The sequence below is a fragment of the Rhinatrema bivittatum genome, chromosome 8 (genome assembly GCF_901001135.1).
Source record: "Rhinatrema bivittatum chromosome 8, aRhiBiv1.1, whole genome shotgun sequence".
NCBI lineage: Eukaryota > Metazoa > Chordata > Amphibia > Gymnophiona > Rhinatrematidae > Rhinatrema > Rhinatrema bivittatum.
In genome coordinates, this window is record NC_042622.1 from 84392744 (window position 1) to 84412461 (window position 19718).

A 19718-nucleotide genomic window follows, 5' to 3' on the forward strand; every position below is an offset into this window, starting at 1 on the left:
GCATGGCATGGCTCTGAGCAGTAGCATATGGGAAGGTTTACGAAAAGCTACTGGATCTTCTTTGCTTAGAAGACAACTGCTTTGGAGAAAAACTTTGAGAGACAATGATGCAAATAAAGGATCAAAATATAGCAGTCCAGTCCTTGTCTATAGCACCGGACCCTCTTCTGCACCACATCAGCCTGCCTTTTCTTACAGAAAGCCTTATCACAGACATCCTTATTGTTCCTTCCATCAGTATAGTTTGCCTCCTTTGCAGTTGCAAAGATAACACTGCAGATAACCTGGTCAACCTCACTAGAAGGAGTGCCAACAGGCAAAATTCGCCCCAACAGGCCCAGACAAAATCAGGACTGAGTTTTTGATCCTGGTTCCTTTACACCTTCTCACTCCAGGCAGGGAGATAATTCAGTCCTTCCTGAGAGTGCGGCACAAAATCACAATGGACAAATGGATCCTCAAGATTATACAAAATGGTTACTGTTTACATTTTCACAAATTCCCTCTCTTCAGTGTCTCGCACTTTCACTCCTGGATCAGTCACAACTCCCTCAGCTTTGCATAGAAATTGATTCTTCTCCAGCAGCAAGCCATAGAACAAATTCCAGCTTCACAGTAGCCAGGGATTCTATTTCCGATTCTTCCTCATTCCCAATAAATTGTGTGGATTATGACCCGTTCTGCTTGAGACACCTGAACAGCTACCTCCACTGGGAGAAGTTCAAAATGAACTCTCTCAGCCCTATACTTTCCTTTATTTAAAAGATGGATTGGATGTGTTTGGATCTCAAGGACACACACACACACCCTGTCCACCCCTCATTTTGGCATTACCTTCATTTCAATCTGTATTCTACTCATTACTAGTACAAATTATTCCCATTTGGCCTATCGGCTGTCCCCGGAATCTTCATCAAGTACTTTGCAGTAGTAGTGGCTCACCTAAATGTTAGGGCATACAGGCATTCCCACATCTAGACAACTGGCTCATAACTGCATTCTCCTAAGATTGGAGTGGTGCAAGCTCTTTGCACCGCAATACGTTTAATACAGACTTTCAGATTTTTGGTAAACTTTGAGAAATCTATACTGACTCTGACCCAACGAATCCAGTTCATTGGAGCATGAATAGATTCCTTACAACAGAAAGCATTACTGCCCTCCACCTGAGCTCAAATGCATCACTTAATTTATTTGTCCATTCAACACTGCACAGCTTGTCAAATACTGATTATCTTCTGCCACATGGTGGCAGCAATTCATGTAGTCCCCTTGACTCATCTCCATATCTGTCATCTTCAGTAGTTCTTGTGCAAACAATCTGATCAACTCACTCAGCCCCTGAATACAGTAATCTCAATTTCTCAACCAATGAAATAGCTTCGCTGTTGGCTCCTTCCTTGTGATCTTCCAGACAGAGCCTCCCTTCGATCTCTTCCCTATTAAGTTAACTTAGCAATGGATGCCTCCACCAAAGGCTGGGAAGTGCATGCTATATCCTGTTGAACTCACGGTACCTAGTCTCTTGAAGAAAGACATCTTAAAATCAATCTTCTCAAGCTCGGAGTGATCAAGAATGTGCTCCATGTGTTTGCGCATTTCCTGCAAGAGAAAAGCATCTTAAGGCAAACAGTCAACCAGGCTACCATGTTTTAAGACTAATCGGAGAAAATTTTAAGACTAAGTTGAGAAAATTCTTTTTCACTCAATGCACAATTAAGCTCTGGAATTTGTTGCCAGAGGTTGTGGTTAGTGCAGTTAGTGTAGCTGGGTTCAAAAAAGGTTTGGATAAGTTCTTGGAGGAGAAGTCCATTAACTGCTATTAATCAAGTTTACTTAGGGAATAGCCACTGCTATTAATTGCATCGGTAGCATGGGATCTTCTTAGTGTTTGGGTAATTGCCAGGTTCTTGTGGCCTGGTTTGGCCTCTGTTGGAAACAGGATGCTGGGCTCAATGGTCCCTTGGTCTGACCCAGCATGGCAATTTCTTATGTTATGTTCTTAATAAGCAGAGAGTAACCGGGTCTTGGCAACTTTGTCAAGAGACCCTGGTGATCTGGCAGTAGATCATGAGGTCATCCTTCAGGCCATGTACCTTCCAGGAATATACGATACGTTAGTGGACCGACTCAGCAGAGTGTTGCAGACTCAAGAATGGTCCATCAGACAATCCACAGTAGACAAACTCTTTGTGGGGTTGGCCATCAATAGATCTGTTTGCAGCGGAGTGCAAACAAACTCAATCAGTTTTGCTCCCTTTCTCCCAACTAATTTCGAATCTCTTGGGGCGCTTTCTTAATTGATTGTGGACAAAGCCTCGTGTATACTTTTCCACACCTGCCGCTAATAGCAAGGGAAATTCAGAAGCTGCTTTGAGACCAAGTCTCCAAGATTCTCATAGCTCCAGAATGATCCAGAGAAGTCTGGTATGCATATCTCATTTCTTTCACAACATCCTCCTGATTCACTTCAGAATACAGCCTCATCTACTTTCTGAGGAAGAGCGCAGGTTATTTCATCCAAGCCTAGAATCTCTCAGTTTCACAGCATGGATGTTGAGCGCTCAATAATAGCAGACCTGTCCTTGCTCAAATCTATCGAAGATATTGTTCTGTCAGCTTGCAGGGTTTCAATTGGGTATAACTATGCCTTCAGCTGGAACAACTATTCCTCTTGGTGCACTGCAAATGGCCTCGACCCATTCTCCTGCAAGTTCCTAGTCAACTTGCACCTCTTATTGCACGGCTTATTGGATTCTGGCCTGACTCCATCCTCAGAGTACACCTCAGTGCCATAGTGGCCTATCATGTTAGTCCATGAGAAACCTGTTTCCCAGCATCCTGTGGTGGTAAAATACATGAAAGGGTTATGGCACTTGAAACCTCCAGTTCGTAAACTGCCAGTGCCCTGGAACCTCAACGTTGTCCTTACACAGTTGATGAAAACTCACTTTGAGCCAATGGGACACAGTATCATTAATGTACCTCTTATGAAAGGTAATCTCCCTAGTGGCTATAACTTGGTGCACAGATTAAGTGAATTACAAGCTCTCATCCACTATACAATTTACTTGCAATTCTTTTACTATAAGGTGGTCCTGCACACACAACCAAAATTTCTACAAAAACTGATATCTGCTTTCCTCATCAATCATTCCATAGTATTGCCATTATTTTTTCCACAGCCGCATGCTCATGATGGTGAAAAGAACCTCCATACCTTAGACCAGTGCTTCTCAACCTTTGTCCCATCGTGACACACCTGACAGACCATGCTCACATGTGTGATACACTGCTCATTACAATTCACGGCGGAAATAAAAAATAAAGGCCCAGTATTATTTTTATTGTTAAGAATGACTCAAGGGAAAGATACGTATTCTGTCTGAACAGAAATTGCATAAAAAGTAAACAGCCCACACCAAAACAACACCAATTTCCAGCACTTAAACAGTAACCACCTTACTTAAGAAAAGGCAACACTGAAAATATTACACCAGGCCTTAAGACACCAATACATCTCCTATTAGGAAAACGGACCAAGTCAGGCTGCTATAGAGCCCTACACAGAAACTACACGCCAGCAGAGAACCTCACCTGAATCACATGTGCTGACCCTCACCTAACAAAGAATAAAGAGCCCAAAACGCATAACTAGAAGCATGCAGACAAAAACTGAATTGGAAACCGCAACAAACCAGAGTATCAGTATGCAGTGTAATAAAGGAAGAAAAGAAACATCACCTATCCTTATAAAACAAATCAAGAAATATAAAAGCAATAACAGTAAAAACCATACTAACAAAAAGAACAGATTATTTTAAAATAGCCGATGAATGGAATATCCAATAATTAAAAACATATAAAAAATTTCTAGATACCAATAAGATATTTCAAAATAGCAGTCTCAAAGACCCAGTAATGAAAAATAAGGATATAAAAAAATGTTTGCTCTGCATACATGGGAACGTTTAATATCCAGGTGCCCTGAGATTGTTTTGAATTAGCAGAAGATGGTTTGCTTGCAACTTTTTCCTCTCTCTTTCTCTCTCACACTGGCTCTCAATTGCTCACATATACATATGCCTTTTCTCTCTCTCTTATATAGGCTCTTAATTACACATTTCCACACATGCTGTCTATCTTTTCACACTTACACACACAGGGTTTCAATCACACACATACAATGCTGTCTTTTTCTCTCATTCACATGCTTACAAACATGCTCTCTCTTTCTCTCATATACACACAGGCTCTCAATCACATACTCACATGCTCCCTCACCTAAATCAGCTCTCAATCACACACAAACACGCATGCTCTCTCTTTCTCTCATTTACACACAGGCTCTCAATCACATACTCACATGCTCTGTCACCTAAACCAGCTCTCAATCACACACAGACGCACATGGTCTCTCTCTCTTATTTATACACACAGGCTCTTAATCATACATACACATGATCTCTCTCACACACAAGGGATCTCAATCACACACATACTTTTTCACACAAACAGGTTTTCAATCACAAACTTACATTCATGCTCTCACACACAGGCTCTAATATCCTTGCACCAACTTGAAGAGAGTTGACCACACACAGACCCCCCCACCATTTACCCATCTCCTACTTCTCCAGAGGGAGAAATGCTGGGGAAACATGGCAGGCAGGTCGTAGAGTTCCTAGGAGTATGGCAGGGTTGTCAGCTTTCTAGAGTGTCTGTGATAATATTTCTATCTGCCACTCTTCTGGGAACTCTGAACCTTGCTTTCCCTTTTCTGCAGCATTTCAAATCACCGGGGCCATATTCCAAGATGACTCCCTCCCTCCAAAATGGCCGTCTTGATGATTTGACCTGTGGGAGAGGATGGGAGGGGGAAGCACCATCTCATCCTTCACCTCAGGCAGCAGATTGCCTTGAACCCCCTTTCCCCCCCTCCTCCCCCCATTTCTGTAAGTACAGGGTGGATTCCATTGTGCCGGTGTAGTTGGATCCTAAGGAGTGTCCTTTTTTGTTGGCAGGCTGGGAGAGTAGAAATGAAATCTGTTTTGTATTTTCTTAAAATACTAGATTAGGATTATGTATGAATCTTAAAACAAGCTGGAAACGTGGATTAACGAGCTATTAGATGACGATAAACCTGATTTAATGCATAATATTAGGTTTAAATCAGCCCTAGCCATACGTGCTTATGTTTTAACTTCAGTGAAATCAGTCCACTCACATATTACCTATATATTAGAGGTTTTGACATAATCCATTGCTAATCCACCGACCGTTCTTGTTTAAAACCAGGGCTGGATTTAAGATTTTGGCACTCATAGGCAGGGTTGAAGAGTAGGTGGGACACCTGGAGCCTAGAAAGTGGGGGAAATCTCTTCCCTCCCCCAGAGTCTTGAGTGCTATAGCAGTGCTTCTTTGAAGTGGATGGGGGAAGCAGGAGCCTCTTTTGCACAGTCACTCTCCTCTTTGACCTCACTATTCGGCACCTGCCTGCTTAAACACATTCAGGCCGATACAGTAAAGTTTGCGGGAGAGCGGGCGCTCGCAGGCCAGTATCCTGTGCGCGCAATACAATAAAACAAAATATTTAAATTAGGGCCTGCGGTAAAAAGAGGCGCTAGGGACACTAGCGCGTCCCTAGCGCCTCTTTTTGGACAGGAGCGGCGGCTGTCAGCGGGTTTGACAGCCGACGCTCAATTTTGCCGGCGTTTGGTTCTCGAGCCCGCTGACAGCCATGGGTTCGGAAACCGGACGCTGGCAAAATTGAACATCCGGTTTTCAACCCGCGGGGTTGATTTTAAATTTTTTTTATTTTTTTTTTATTTTTATCTTTTATTTTATTTATTTACGATTTTTATATACCGATGTTCATTTCAAAAAGAGATATCACATCAGTTTACAATAAGGTACAATAGGTAATTCACTATCCCCTAAAAGGGCTTACAATCTAAAATTTTTGTACCTGAGGCTAAGAGATTACAAAAATAAAGCCATCAAAATCAAAGTTCTAAACAATTAAGCAAAAGGTATAACAAGGAGCATATTAAAGAAATTACACAAAGGGTTGCACGAAGGGGTGCACAAAGGGGAGTGCCCCTTTGTCGCATGGCGCGCGGCGCCTGCTGGCTTGGCGCCTTTCAAACTGCCTGACTCCGTTTGCGATGATGTCAGGGGAGGGGGCGGGTCTCAGAATCATGGCTTTCCCCACTAATATCGCCATGATATTAAGTCAGAGGGTGCACAGAAAAGCAGTTTTTACTGCTTTTCTGTGCAATTCCCCAGCGCCGGCAGAAATTAACGCCTACCTTTGGGTCGGCGCTAATTTCTTAAAGTAAAATGTGCGGCTTGGCTGCACATTTTACGTACTGTATCTGTAACTTACTGTAACTTACTGTATCTGTAACTTACTGTTACTGAAATAACACAAAGGGTTGCACGAAGGGGTTGCACCCCTTCGTGCAACCCTTTGTGTTATTTCTTTAATATGCTCCTTGTTATACCTTTTGCTTAATTGTTTAGAACTTTGATTTTGATGGCTTTATTTTTGTAATCTCTTAGCCTCAGGGCCATCAACATGCATTTGCATGTTGAGGGCGCTATTAGGTTCGGTGGGTTGGACGCGCGTTTTCGACACGCTATTACCCCTTACTGAATAAGAGGTAAAGCTAGCACGTCTCGAAAACGTGTGTCCAAATGCGGGTTAACAGTGCGCTCCACCGGAGCACACTGTACTGTATCGGCCTGATTCTGAGAGATGCTCAGTACTCAGGACATCATTACCAGACGCACATGCCTTAGTCCTAGTGGGTTAAAGTGAATGCGTGCTGTACCTGTCATGGCTCAGTCACCTTTATTGCGCACCTTTTGCCTGTACATTTTACTAGGGAGTTGTCAGCTTTGTAGGGCTGTTAGGTGCTGTGTTGGAAACTTGCTGTTAGAATCACAGCTCTGAAAGAGTTTGCATAACACTTGAATGTTCTGTGCAAGTCAGACTTGTGTTGTCTTCTATAGGGAGAACTTTTGAAAATGCGAATGAGCACTGTCCCTGTGGCTTGCTTCAGTTATGTAGCATAGGACTGGGACATGATTGGACACAATCTTCCCGTATTCTAGCTAAACCTGTGCGTAATTCAAAATGAAGCAAAAAAGAGTTGTTAAACATTTGTGAACAGGAGTTTCATGGTTTCCCTGTTTAAGATACCACACCTATACAGCTAAAGTAAATCTCTATTTTTCACCTGACTAGGCTAAGTCTGGGAGGGTTGTGTATATAAGAAGCCCCCCCTGTGCATGAAGTCTGGTAGATTGTGGCTGGATGGTGGGCTTAATGGTCAGCATTTAGTATTTTGTAAACAGATCTGTATGTGCCTGTAATATGTGCTGTATTGATTTTATACCATACAAGCTGATTACAATTTTGAAAACTGTTTCAGGCCTTTTGTCATGGGCTCCATTCTGCTTAGTCTCTACATTGGTAGGATTTCAAGGTGTTTGTAAGCAGTAGTGAGGTAGCGGGATTTTATTCTTTTGATTTCCCAGCATGAGGGCACACAGATCAATGTCTTATCCTGCTTCAGCAGGATTCTGGGTTTCTAGGCTGTTAATGAAGAAATCTCCTCCTGTTTCATATCACATAACACACTCATTTTGAGCTCTGAGCCTGAATTACTGCCTTGCCTTTTCTTGTCTGTAATAGAGGAACATTTTCCAGCAGGATGAAGTTACTTTATCCGTGATAATGCTTTGATATTTTTCTTTTTTTCTCTCTTTCTCTGCCACAGTAGGTAACCAGTTAGGGGCCCTTGTACATCAAAGGTAAGCAGTGGGCTCCATTTTATTATTTATTGATCAGGATCTAATTGTTTATTGATCCACCATCTGTACCAGCATGTTGGGAGCAGAAGCTGTTTGAGCGCTCAGCTCCTGCAGCCTGACGGTTTTGCCAACTCTTTCATGAAGTGTTGCAGTCTCAGTTGGTCCAACTATATCTCTAGAAATAAAAAGGCTGCAGCCCAAGTTGTACATGATTGCTTTTTTTTTTTGTCTGGACCAACATCGGACATTTGGATCCAGTTTTTTGAGATTTATACTTTCTGCATTTGTTGATGAAAATACCTGATGATGCCAGAGGGGACTGGGAGTGAGGGTAGTGTTTTGTTAATGTTTTGTGCAGATAGAAACAATTGGCTGTGAATATGTGCACCAGTGCTGCTATTTTGTATTGTCAATCTATACCTCCAACCCCCTGTCTTTCTGTCTTTGCTTTGTATGCCCATGAGCTGTATCATTTTCCCCCTCCCTTTTCTTTTTAGGCCTATCCTTCATAGAGATTAAAAGGGTACTGTGCTGGTTTCAGGGTGATTCTGAGACTCACTAGATGAGGTGTGGCAGATGGAGTAGCACATTCCCTTCTTTAATCCTGTCAATCCCTTTTCACTTTCAGGGCAGTAATTACAGAAGAATTCAAAGTGCCTGATAAAATGGTTGGATTCAGTAAGTACATAGATTTTGTTTTCCTTGTACCTTTTTCAAGGTTTTTTTGTTTTGTTTGCTGATAGTTTGCCTCATCTTATGAGAACCTCATTTAGCATTAAAGGCTGGAATAATTGCATGGACAGTGAAAATCATCCACTTTTTTTACAACGATAACAGCTTCCTTTGCATGTACAAACACTATCCCACCACAAAACAGATAGCATAGTTGCTTACTTGTAATAGATGTTCTCTGTGGATAGCACAACAAACAGCCACACAGAATGGATGGCATCACCCGATGGCTCTTAGTTGGATTTTTTTCCTCTGAAAACCCAGAAAGTCTAACTTTGATTCTGGGTATGCGCAGGTCTTCCTATGCGCACTTCTCAGTCTTTTCCCAAGCTAGTTGAACTTCCCAGGGAGGAGGGGAGGGATTGTGTGGCTGTTTGTTGTGCTGTCCACAGGGTCTGTAACAGGTAAGCAATTTCACTTTCTTTGTGGACCAGCCCAGCAAAGAGCCACACAGGATGGGACTCCTGTGCTGAGGGTTACTTTGAAGTTATTTATTTATTTATTTTTTTAACAACCCATCCGTTGAAAAGCAGGAAATTTGAATTGATTATTTAAAGATATTCTTTAGTACTGCTTGTCCAGATATGCTGTCTTGGTTCAAGTCTTTATCCTGACAGTAATGTTTTGTAAAATGGTTTATTGTTGACTAGATTGCTGCCTTACAGATATCCTAGATGGATGCTGAGTTGAGGTTTTCCTTTGTTGGGGCTATTGCAAGAACTTGATGTGCTTTTATTCCCTATGGTGTAGCCAGGCCAAAGGATTTATAGCAATGAGAAATAAACTGTGTTAGCCATCTGGATAGAGACTGTTTATTGGCAGCTCTGCCGTTTTTAGCTGTATCTTAGGATATGAAAAGTTGTATGGATTCTCTGCGTGCATGCATTCTGTTTAAGTAAAACAGAAGTGCTCTTTCACAGTCCAGAGTATGGAAAGTCTGTTCAAGAGGAGTTGTATGTGGTTTTGGAAAGAAAGCAGACAAACCATTTCCTGATTTGGATGGAAATTGAAAACCACTTTTGATAGGAACTTTGGATGAGTTCTGAGGAGTATTTTATCTTTAAAAATTAGTGTGTAGGGTTTGTAGGTTACTAGTACTTGTAACTCACTTGTGCTAGCAGATTATATCGCTACTAAGAATAACGCCTTCTAAGACGGAAATTTCATTTGTGTAATAGCCATTGGTTCATATAGTGGCCTCATTAGTTGTGCCAATTCAAGTCCTGTTGCAGGGCTGGTTCTTTTATTGGCGGTTTTAGGTTGTATAGTCCTTTGAACCTGGCCACTACTGGTTGTTGAGAAAATGTTTTTCCTTCAACCAAGTTATGTGAAGCTTGTGCTTAAATGGGCTTTGTTAGAATTCGTTTTTAAACCCGAGTCCATTAACCGAGTTTAAAAACAAAACATATGAACGGTTGCTGTCCATGAAATTTGCACCAGGAAGAAAAATGTCTCTCTTCAAAACTGTAAGATGTTCTTGTAGAAAGCTTCCTGGATGTCAATAGAATTTCGTTTACTCTTTCTGGCAATTGCCACTGCTTGATTATTACTTTCCATCATATTGTGTTAGCAGGTTCAGAATTGTTCGTAGCCATATAGATGGACATGTTAGTCTGTGCAACCAAGGGAACCAAGCTAACCAAGCTTGTTGAGGCCAGTATGGGGTTATACTAATCATTTCCCCCGTGTCTTTTCTTAATTTTAGAATTGTTGTTGCTATCAAAGGAATTGGTGGAAAGGCATATAGTGCGCCGCTGTTCCATGTAATTAGAAATGTATCTTTTGCTATGGTATCTTGAGAAGGTCTCTTTGAACACTAGTGTGGCAGTTTGTGATTGAATGGAGGTGCAAAGAGGTCTATCACAGGGTTCCCCAAAACATGAAAAGCATGTAGTATGTGGCTGTAATTATCAGGTTAGTCTGTCTCTTGCTGGATAGGTAGACTCTTGAGATTTGTATTTTTTTTTTTTTTTATTTCCCAGTTTCATATTGCTACAGACTCCTTGCAGAGTTGATAGGACCCTGTTCCTCCTTGTTTATGTAAAACATGTTATCTGATTTGTTCTTTAGCCCGGTCTCGAATGTCTTTAAGGCACTGAATACTGCTCTCAATGCTATAGTTGATTGATGTCGAGCATAGACTCCTGCGACTGTTGTCCTTGTGTACAGGTATTGTTGAGATGTTTCCCATCCATGGTGAGATGCACCTGTTACTACATTCTGGAAATCCAGCAAGCGACAAATTCTTTCCACATATATGACTCAATTGTAAAAAAGAGAGAAGGAATCAAATCTTGAATTAAGCAACTATATAAAGATAAAATTGATATTAGAAAGAGAGTGCATGCCAGATTTAAAATCTGCAACTTAGTGCCACACTGTGGACTATAGGAAGGATCATAAAAGTACATGTGAATAATCATTTACCACCCCTTAATGTCTGCATTGTTTTCATAGGAAGTTATGGATTCTCCCTTACAGAGAGAAAATGCTCTCAGATCCTTCTGTGCAACCTGTTGAGCACATATTGAACATTAGCCACAAATGTACAGATTATTCTTGACCAGATGGTGGGGCAACACATATGTTTCTGCTCCTCCACCTTCACATATGATTCCAGCAGGATAGCCTTGGTCCCTCTAATAGGATCAATTCACTCACCTTTTGACAACCAAAGGGAAGGTTTTGAATGACTTAACACTGAAATCCACCTGGTGGCTACATTCCATGTCCCTGGAGTCTTCCTCATAAGTGCACCTCTTCACTAACATTTGCAATGGATGCCTCTGCAAAAGAGTGTGAGGCCCATACAGGCCTCTTTTGAACCCGGGAGACTTGGTCATTAAAAATATATATTTTTTCCAATTCAACTTTCTAGGATTGAGTGATCAAATATACTCTACAACCCTTCACTCACTTCCACCAGGGGAAAAGCATTCTTGCTCGGAAAATATGGGAATGAGCATGCAGACATCAAACCATCCTGCATGCTACCTATCTTCTAGGGATCTCCAACATATTGACAGACTGTCTCAGCGGAGTCTTTGGACCCTCGAATGGTCGCTACAATTTTTGACAGCCAGCATGCTATACAAGTCTTCTAGCCATTTATCTATTTGCTTCAGATCCACACAAAAATTTGGAACTGTTTTATTCCATTCTTTCCAGCGAACGCAGCTCCACACATGATGGAATACAGATCTCGTATACGCTTCGTCCTTTGATACTGCTGCTAGCTGGTATGACACAAAGTCTTGACAAATTCCAGACCTGACAGATCCTCATTGCTCTAGCATGGCCCAGACAAATTGGTTGTGTATTTAGTAAGACTCTCCAGTAGTTCTCCAATCCTTCTTGGATCACTCTCCTCATTGATTCATGAAGGAGCACATCTTTTTCGTCTGATCTTCCCCTTCAACTTCATGGGTTGGATATTGAGTGCTCAATAATTGCCAGATCCTCTGTACCTAGAGCAGTGAGGACATTGTACTGTCTGCCAGGAAACCATCAATTAGAAGAGCCTACAATTTTAATGAAAAACATTATCTACAGGCTGACACCACAGTACCTTGGACAGTTCACATATGAACTACAGGATCTGCTGAACTACTTCCTCTTCTCTGCTTCAGCTTTTTACCACCACATCTATAATAGTACATCTGAGTGCCATGGCACCTTACCATTCTTAAATTGAGGGTAAGCCAATCTTCACTCATCCCTTATTATCATTTTTCTTTTTCACTTAAATGTTTATTGAAAGTTTTTTTTGGAACAAGAATCTCAATCGCATTCACATGTTCACTCTTAGAACCCACGAATAACAAGCTTAATACCCCCAGAGCTAACCCTCCCCCTGTCCCCCACTCCGTCCCAGTTTTTCCACCCAGCTATCAAAAGGTTCCCAGAATTTGCCAAATACTTTCAAAGTGACTCTCTGCACTGCTGTCAGTTTTTCCATAAAATAGTTCACATATGTTTAAAAAAATCAATATCACTAGGTGCTACCTCCTTCCAGTGTGCTGATATTTCTTTTCTATTAATGTGATATCACTTTAGCCACATTTCTTAGGAAGGTCATCAATCTCGGCATTGAGAAGAAGAAACTATGGTTTCATATCCATGGAGTCTTGTGTTATTTCCCTAATAAGAGCTTGAACCCTCCCTCAAAATAGTGCAATAATAGGGCAGCCCCATCAAATATGAGCCATCGTTCCTACACCACCACATCTCCTCCAGCATACATCAGAGACCAAATTATATATTTTCTTCAATCTAGAAGGGGTGAGATACCATCTGTAGTATATTTTTTTAGGTGTTTTTGGCCAAAGAGACTGAAAGAGATGATTTTGCTGCTCCCCTGCTTATACTTTCCTACACCTCCTCATCTACTGAGCATTGAAGATCCCTTTCCCACTGCACCTTGTGAGATAATTTCCCTTTTATAGGATATGACAGCTTATTATAAACCCACTACCTTTACCCACCAATTTCTAATAAAGATGTGCTTCTAGTTCTAATGTGTTTACCTATAGTGTTACAAAAAAAGTTTGCACTTGGATGTACCCCTAAAACTCAGTTGTACATAGACAGGATCTTGAAGGGTTGAAAATCGTATTAGCCCTGCCTTTGAACATAGTTGCCCCAGGAACAGCAAACCTTCATCCTTCCATCTGAGTTCTTACCAGGCAGAAATCCCTTGCTATAACAAATAGCTGCCAATGGAGAATGGGGGACACCCACTAGATTAATCTTCTCCTTACTGTCTGCCAAATCTCCATTGTTCATCTAATAAATGGATTCTAGATCTTACTATCACATCCAGACAAAAGTGGGTCCCATGGAAGATGAAAAAGGGAGAGATGGCTTGCAAAATATTCTATGTGCACCCAAGGCTTTGGCCTCTTTATCTCCTGCCAATCAACTAATGCTCTCAGTTGAGATGCACACAAATAATTTTCTAAGTGCAGAACTTCTAAGCCTCCCATCCCCCTCATCCTAAAGACGGTTTTCTTTGCTACCCTCTGTGTCCTTTTGACACCAAATAAGTGAGCAGCTTTTTCCTAATTGTAGACCACATTCCTCTGAAGATCCCTATTGGTAATGCTTGAAAAAAGTAAAGTAACCTAGGCAACACATTTGTTTTTACAGCTACTATCCTCCCCATCTAAGTCAGTGTAATGCCAATCCAAATTTGCAATTTCCTAGAAATGGTCTCTAGTAAATTACCATAGTTGACCTGCCCTAACTCTTTATCATTGGTTAATCGAACCTCCAATGTTTCAAGGCACCTTTGGCCCAGTGGAATGAAAAGTTTTCCTGAATAGAAGCAGCCAGATCCCCTGGCAGGCTAAAATTGAGAACTTTCAACTTGGACATATTGATCTTGAACCCAGATACTCTCCCATAGATCTCCATTTCTTTTATTAGTTTCAGCAGGGTCACTGATGGTTTCCCCACAGTGAAAATCATATCATCTACAAACAGCATGATTTTGTGTTTCTCCAATCTTATGGGTATCCTTGATATATCGACATGTTGCAATATGCACTCTGCAAATGGCTTCATTACTAGGGCAAATAAGATGGGAGACAGAAGGCACCCCTGTAGCACCAGAGTAGCTCCCATTTAATTTTATCCTAGCTTCTGGGACTTCATATAATTTTTGCAGCCAGGTAAGAAAATTCCCAACTATCCACATTTTCTCTAAGACCTAGAACGTAAATAGCCAGTGAACATGATCAAAGGCCTTCTCAGCATCAATTGATAACAGTAAAGTTGGAAACTGATCATTCTGAGCCGCACATCAAGTTAAGAACTCTGCATATGTTATCTGAGGCCTGCCTCCCCTAAATAAAACCCACTTGATCCTCATGCATCAGATCCAGTGCAACAGAGGCCAAACCGCAGTGCAAGGATTTTAGCTAATATCCTTACATCCATACTTAATAATGTAATGGGGCAATAGGATCACATAAGATTTTAACTCTCCCTTCTTTCAACAAGATGGTTATTCCCACTGCATTCAGTCAGGAATAAAAACGCCCTCTGCTAATAGAACATTGAAAGCGTCCCTCATAACAGGAATTGATGGTAGTTAAAAATAACTTATAAAATCTAGCAGAAAACCCATCCAGCCCTATGGTCTTATCTGTCTTCAACCCCTTTATGACAGTTAAGACTTCCATATCAGAAATCTCCTTGTTTTAGTCTTTCTCGCAGGATGGTAGTCCTCACATATGGGTGAATCACAGGATGGAGCCCAATCACGGAACACTTTTGTCAAAGTTTCTAGAAATTTGACTGGCATACTGAGCATGCCCAGCATGGCACTAATCCTGCAGCCAGCAGGGGTTCCCCTTCAGTCTTCTTTTTTCCGCGCAGCAGTAGCCACGCGGTTAAGGAGCTCCACAAAGATTCCTGACAGGAATTTTCCTCACTGAATTAGTAATCTAAAATAAAATAAATAATTATTAATCTAAAAAAAAAAAAGGATCTAAAAACGTGGTTGTTAAACAAAGCATACCAACTCACCCAATGAACAACACAACAACATCGCCCTCCAATCCACCCTCAAGAATAAATGAAATTAATCACATTTTCCTGGCGTGTAGCCAGATGGACTCAGTACGAATGGGATAGTATCCGCGTGCTAGCAGTTGGAGACGGATCTGACGTCAGCACGGGGTATATAGCCACACAGGAAGTGCAGCGATTCAGTAATTTCCGTCTCCAAAGCAGTTTGGAGTGCCTGCACGCTGTTCAGCGTGCTTTCCAAGACTACTTTAATTTTTCTCTTTTCTTTTCGTTCTAGTCTCTTCTTTACCTGTCTACTCGACTCTTAAGCCCCGCGCTCCTCAGGGGACGTTCTGTCCGTTCCCCCCAGTTGAGCTTCCCGGGGTGACTGCCGTGGTCCCCCGGAGGTGAAAGTCCTCGGTCCGGCCGAACCGCGGCAGGGGCAGAGTCCCCCGGGGGAGACTCGGGTGGAGCTTCGAGGCCCTCGGTCCCGGCGTGGACGAGGTAGCGGGTGCTGTCCTCAATCGCGGTGGTGAACGGTACTGGCCCTTTCCCCCGCAGCCGGAGACCGCCTGAGTTCCAGCCCGGGAGCGCCGAAGATCTGGTAAGGCGTACGTCTCTTCGCCCAGGTCTCCGAAGCCTAGAGGATTGGCGGCGTGGCAAGCCGTGGAGGACGCCATTTTGTGGCCCTATTCAGGTATTCCGCGCCCGTAATAGGCGCGGCTTTCTTCCTCCTTGTGCGTATATTGTTTTCGCATATTGGCTGCCACTGTGAGTATTTGCCGCATATTATTGAAAGCCTATTGCATGCCATTAAGCGTATATTGCTAACTGCTTACGTGCTGATTGCCTATTGCATGCCATTAAGCGTATATTGCTAACTGCTTACGTGCTGATTGCCTATTGAATGCCATTAAGCATATTATTGCTATTGTGCGCCTGTTGTCTTAAGCGCCTATTGCTGCCACATATTATTACTATTGTGCGCCTGTTGTATTAGGCGCCTATTGCTGCCGCATATTATTATTGTGCGCTTGTTGTATTAAGCGCCTATTGCTGCCGCATATTATTCTTGTGCACCTGTTGTATTAAGCGCCTATTGCTGCCGCATATTATTACTATTGTGCGCCTGTTGTATTAAGCGCCTATTGCTGCTGCATATTATTACTATTGTGCGCCTGTTGTATTAAGCGCCTATTGCTGCCGCATATTATTCTTATTGTGCGCCTGGTGTATTAAGCGCCTATTGCTGCCGCATATTATTCTTTTTTGTGCGCCTGGTGTATTAAGCGCCTATTCCTGCCGCATATTACTGCGCGCTTGTTCTATTTGGTATGGATCAGCACGCAGCCGCATCCTCAGCGGCGCAGCCGCTTGTCTCGGGCATTTCAGCCCTTGGCCTCTGCTCTGCATGCCACCTTAGAGCCACACGCAGTACTGCGCCAGACTCACTATGTGCCCAATGTGAGGCGGCAGGGGGACCCTCCGGCCAGGACCAGTCTCAGCCGCAGTTTCTTGACAGTTCACCTGGGGCTACCCCGGATTTGGGGGGCAGTCTTGACCATTCGGGAATCCCGGGGGAGCTTGTACCCCGGCGATTAGAGGCTGCTTCCATTTCCTGGGTGGATCTCTTTAGGGGGATTCACGCCTTTGTCCAGATGCAGACGGCTTCCCGTCCCGGCCCTACTGTCCCTGCTGCTCCTGGGGTTCCTGCTGTTGCTGCGGTTCCTGCGGTGGCTGCATCTGCGGCGCCTGCTGCGGCCGCCGCTACGGTGGCAGCGCCTAGGGATCCTGTGCCTGGACCCTCACAGCCTTATCGGGAGTGGGACCTCCCGCCACTGGACAGTCCAGATCCATCGGACCAGGAGGTTTCGCTGGACGAGTCCGACCTCCCGGACGAGACTGACCTCCCGGACGAGGGGGACCTCCCCTCGGGGATTGAGCCCTATAGGAACCATGAGGCGGTTCTTCCCTAAGGAGGGTTCTCGGACCTCGTGACTCAGTGTCTGGTGGAGTTGGATATCACTGGTCCCAGTGCTTCGGTACCTTCTGTGCAGAACCCCCTGCTGGAAGGTCTTCGTCCTACAGCTCGCCATTTTCCTTTCTTGCAGGCAGCTCAGCAACTCATAGATTTGGAATGGGCGGTGCCGGCGGCTTCCTTCAAAGGGGGCCGGGCCCTGAAAGGCATGTACCCATTGGCACTGGCTCTCCAGGACCTGCTGGCATGTCCTCAGGTGGACGCCTTAATTAGCGCTGTGGTCAAGCCCACTACTATTCCAGTGGAAGGGGGACGGCCCTCAGGGAGCCCCATGACAGACGAATGGACACCATTCTGAAACAAACTTTTGAGGTGGCAGCTCTTTCTTTGCGGATTGCGGCCTGCTGCATGGTGGTGACACGTGCCTGCTTGTCTCAGGTCAGGAACAACGCTCCAGCGGCTGACATGGAGTCCGCTCTTTTCTTCCTCACCGATGCCGCCTCGAATTTGGTTCGCACTACGGCTAAGGGGATTTCATCCTCCGTAGCCGCCAGGAGGCAGCTCTGGATCCGGCCATGGTCAGCTGATGCACCTTCGAAGTCTCGTCTCACCAGGTTACCCTTTCAGGGCTCGTTTCTGTTTGGCAGTGACCTTGATAAGCTAGCCACTACCTGGGGTGCCTCTCCTGTGCCTAGACTTCCGGAAGATCGATCCAGGAGGGGACAGCGCTCCTTTCCACGGCCCTACAGGGGCAGGAGTTCCCAGCGCTTTGTTCCGTATAGGGGGCGCTATCAGGCGACTCATCCTCCGGCCAGGAATCAGTCCTTTCGGACCAAGCAGCGCAAGCGGGGGGCTGGCCCGGGCTCGGGCCCCGGTCGCGCCCCGCAATGAGAATTTGCCGATTCATCTGGGGAACGAAGCCATAGGGGGCAGGTTGACCCTCTTCTACCCCAGATGGGTCGAGATTACGTCGGACCAGTGGGTCCTCGCCGTTATCCGGGAAGGATATTTTCTGGATTTTCATCATCTTCCTCCGGACAAGTTTGTGGAATCTTCATGTCCCCGGCACAAGACGACAGCGTTAGAAGCTACCCTGGCGAGGCTCCTGTCCTTGAACGCCATCCTCCCAGTACCTGCCTGGGAAGTGAATTCTGGACACTATTCCATTTATTTCATGGTACCCAAGAAAGGGGGCACTTTTCGGCCTGTGCTGGACCTCAAGTCAGTCAATCGCTACTTACGGGTACCGAGGTTTCGCATGGAAACTCTGCGCTCCGTCAAAGCCGCAGTCCAGCCCGGAGAATTCCTCACGGCATTAGACCTGTCAGAAGCATATCTTCATATTCCGATCCATCCAGATCATCAGCGCTACCTGCGCTTCAAGGTTCTGGGCCGCCACTTCCAGTTTCGGGCTCTACCCTTCGGGTTGGCCACGTCCCCACGGACATTCACCAAAGTGGTAGTAGTGGTGGCAGCGGCACTCAGGCGGGAAGGGATTCTGGTCCATCCCTACCTAGACGACTGGCTGATCAGGGCGAAATCTCGAGAGGAGAGCCTGCGGACAACCGGCAGAGTGATCGCCCTTCTGGAAAGCTTGGGCTGGGTAATCAACCTCAGCAAGAGCTGCCTACAGCCTTCCCAGTCAATAGAGTATCTGGGAGTGCAGTTCAACACTCGGGCGGACACGGTCAGTCTTACGACCAAGAGACAGTTGAAGCTTCGACAGCGTATCCAGTATCTGATGGGTGCGGGTCGGCCCATAGCCTGGGATTATCTGCAGGTTCTGGGTCTCATGGCCTCCACCCTGGAAGTGGTGCCTTGGGCGTGGGCCCATATGAGACCTCTACAGCATTCCCTGCTCTCTCGCTGGAGCCCCCGTCGACGGGACTATTCCACGCGCCTTCCTCTACCGGCCAGCGTTCGGACCCAGCTGCGGTGGTGGTTGCAGTCCACCCACCTGAGCAGGGGGTCGAAGATGTCCTCGCCCACGTGGACCTTGCTCACCACGGATGCCAGCCTGAGCGGCTGGGGAGCACATTGCGAAGAAGTCACCGCGCAAGGGCGGTGGAACAGAGAGGAGTCCACGTGGAACATCAATCGCCTGGAGGCCCGGGCAGTCCGCTTGGCATGCCTGCGATTCGCTCACAGACTGCAGCACAGAGCTGTCAGTGATGTCCGACAACGCCACCACGGTGGCCTACATCAACCGGCAGGGCGGGACCAGAAGCCGACAAGTCTCTCTGGAGATCGCCCCACTGATGGTTTGGGCAGAAGCGAATCTGCAGGACGTCTCCGCCGTACACATTGCCGGGAAGGACAATACCGCAGCAGACTTCCTCAGCAGGGAACGCCTAAATCCAGGAGAGTGGCAGCTGTCCCCCACAGCTTTCCAGATGATTGTTGATCACTGGGGGATTCCGGCCATGGATTTACTGGCGGACAAGTCCAATGCTCAAGTCCCCAGCTACTTCAGCCACAGGCGCGACCCGTTCTCACACGGAATCGATGCCCTGGTCCAGCCATGGCCTCCAGGGACTCTACTATACGCGTTTCCTCCGTGGCCTCTGCTGGGCGCCATCATCCACAAGATTCAGCTCGCAAGTTTTCCACATCCCTCACCTACGTCCGGATCTGGAGAGTATTTGAAGCATGGTGCGACACTCATGGCACCAAT

At 44.9% G+C, this 19718-nt stretch overlaps 1 protein-coding gene across 3 annotated transcripts in view; it reads left to right on the plus strand.

The window, feature by feature from the left end:
* FUBP3 (far upstream element binding protein 3) overlaps nucleotides 1–19718 on the plus strand; it is a 152329-nt gene that overhangs the window by 45946 nt on the left and 86665 nt on the right. For 2 of the 3 annotated variants that reach the window (XM_029611948.1, XM_029611945.1), the window contains exons 3-4: nucleotides 7788–7821; nucleotides 8450–8499. In XM_029611948.1, the coding sequence (XP_029467808.1) occupies nucleotides 7788–7821; nucleotides 8450–8499 (84 nt within the window). The remainder of the gene's footprint in view (nucleotides 1–7787; nucleotides 7822–8449; nucleotides 8500–19718) is intronic. The other variant, XM_029611947.1, reaches the window with a different exon arrangement.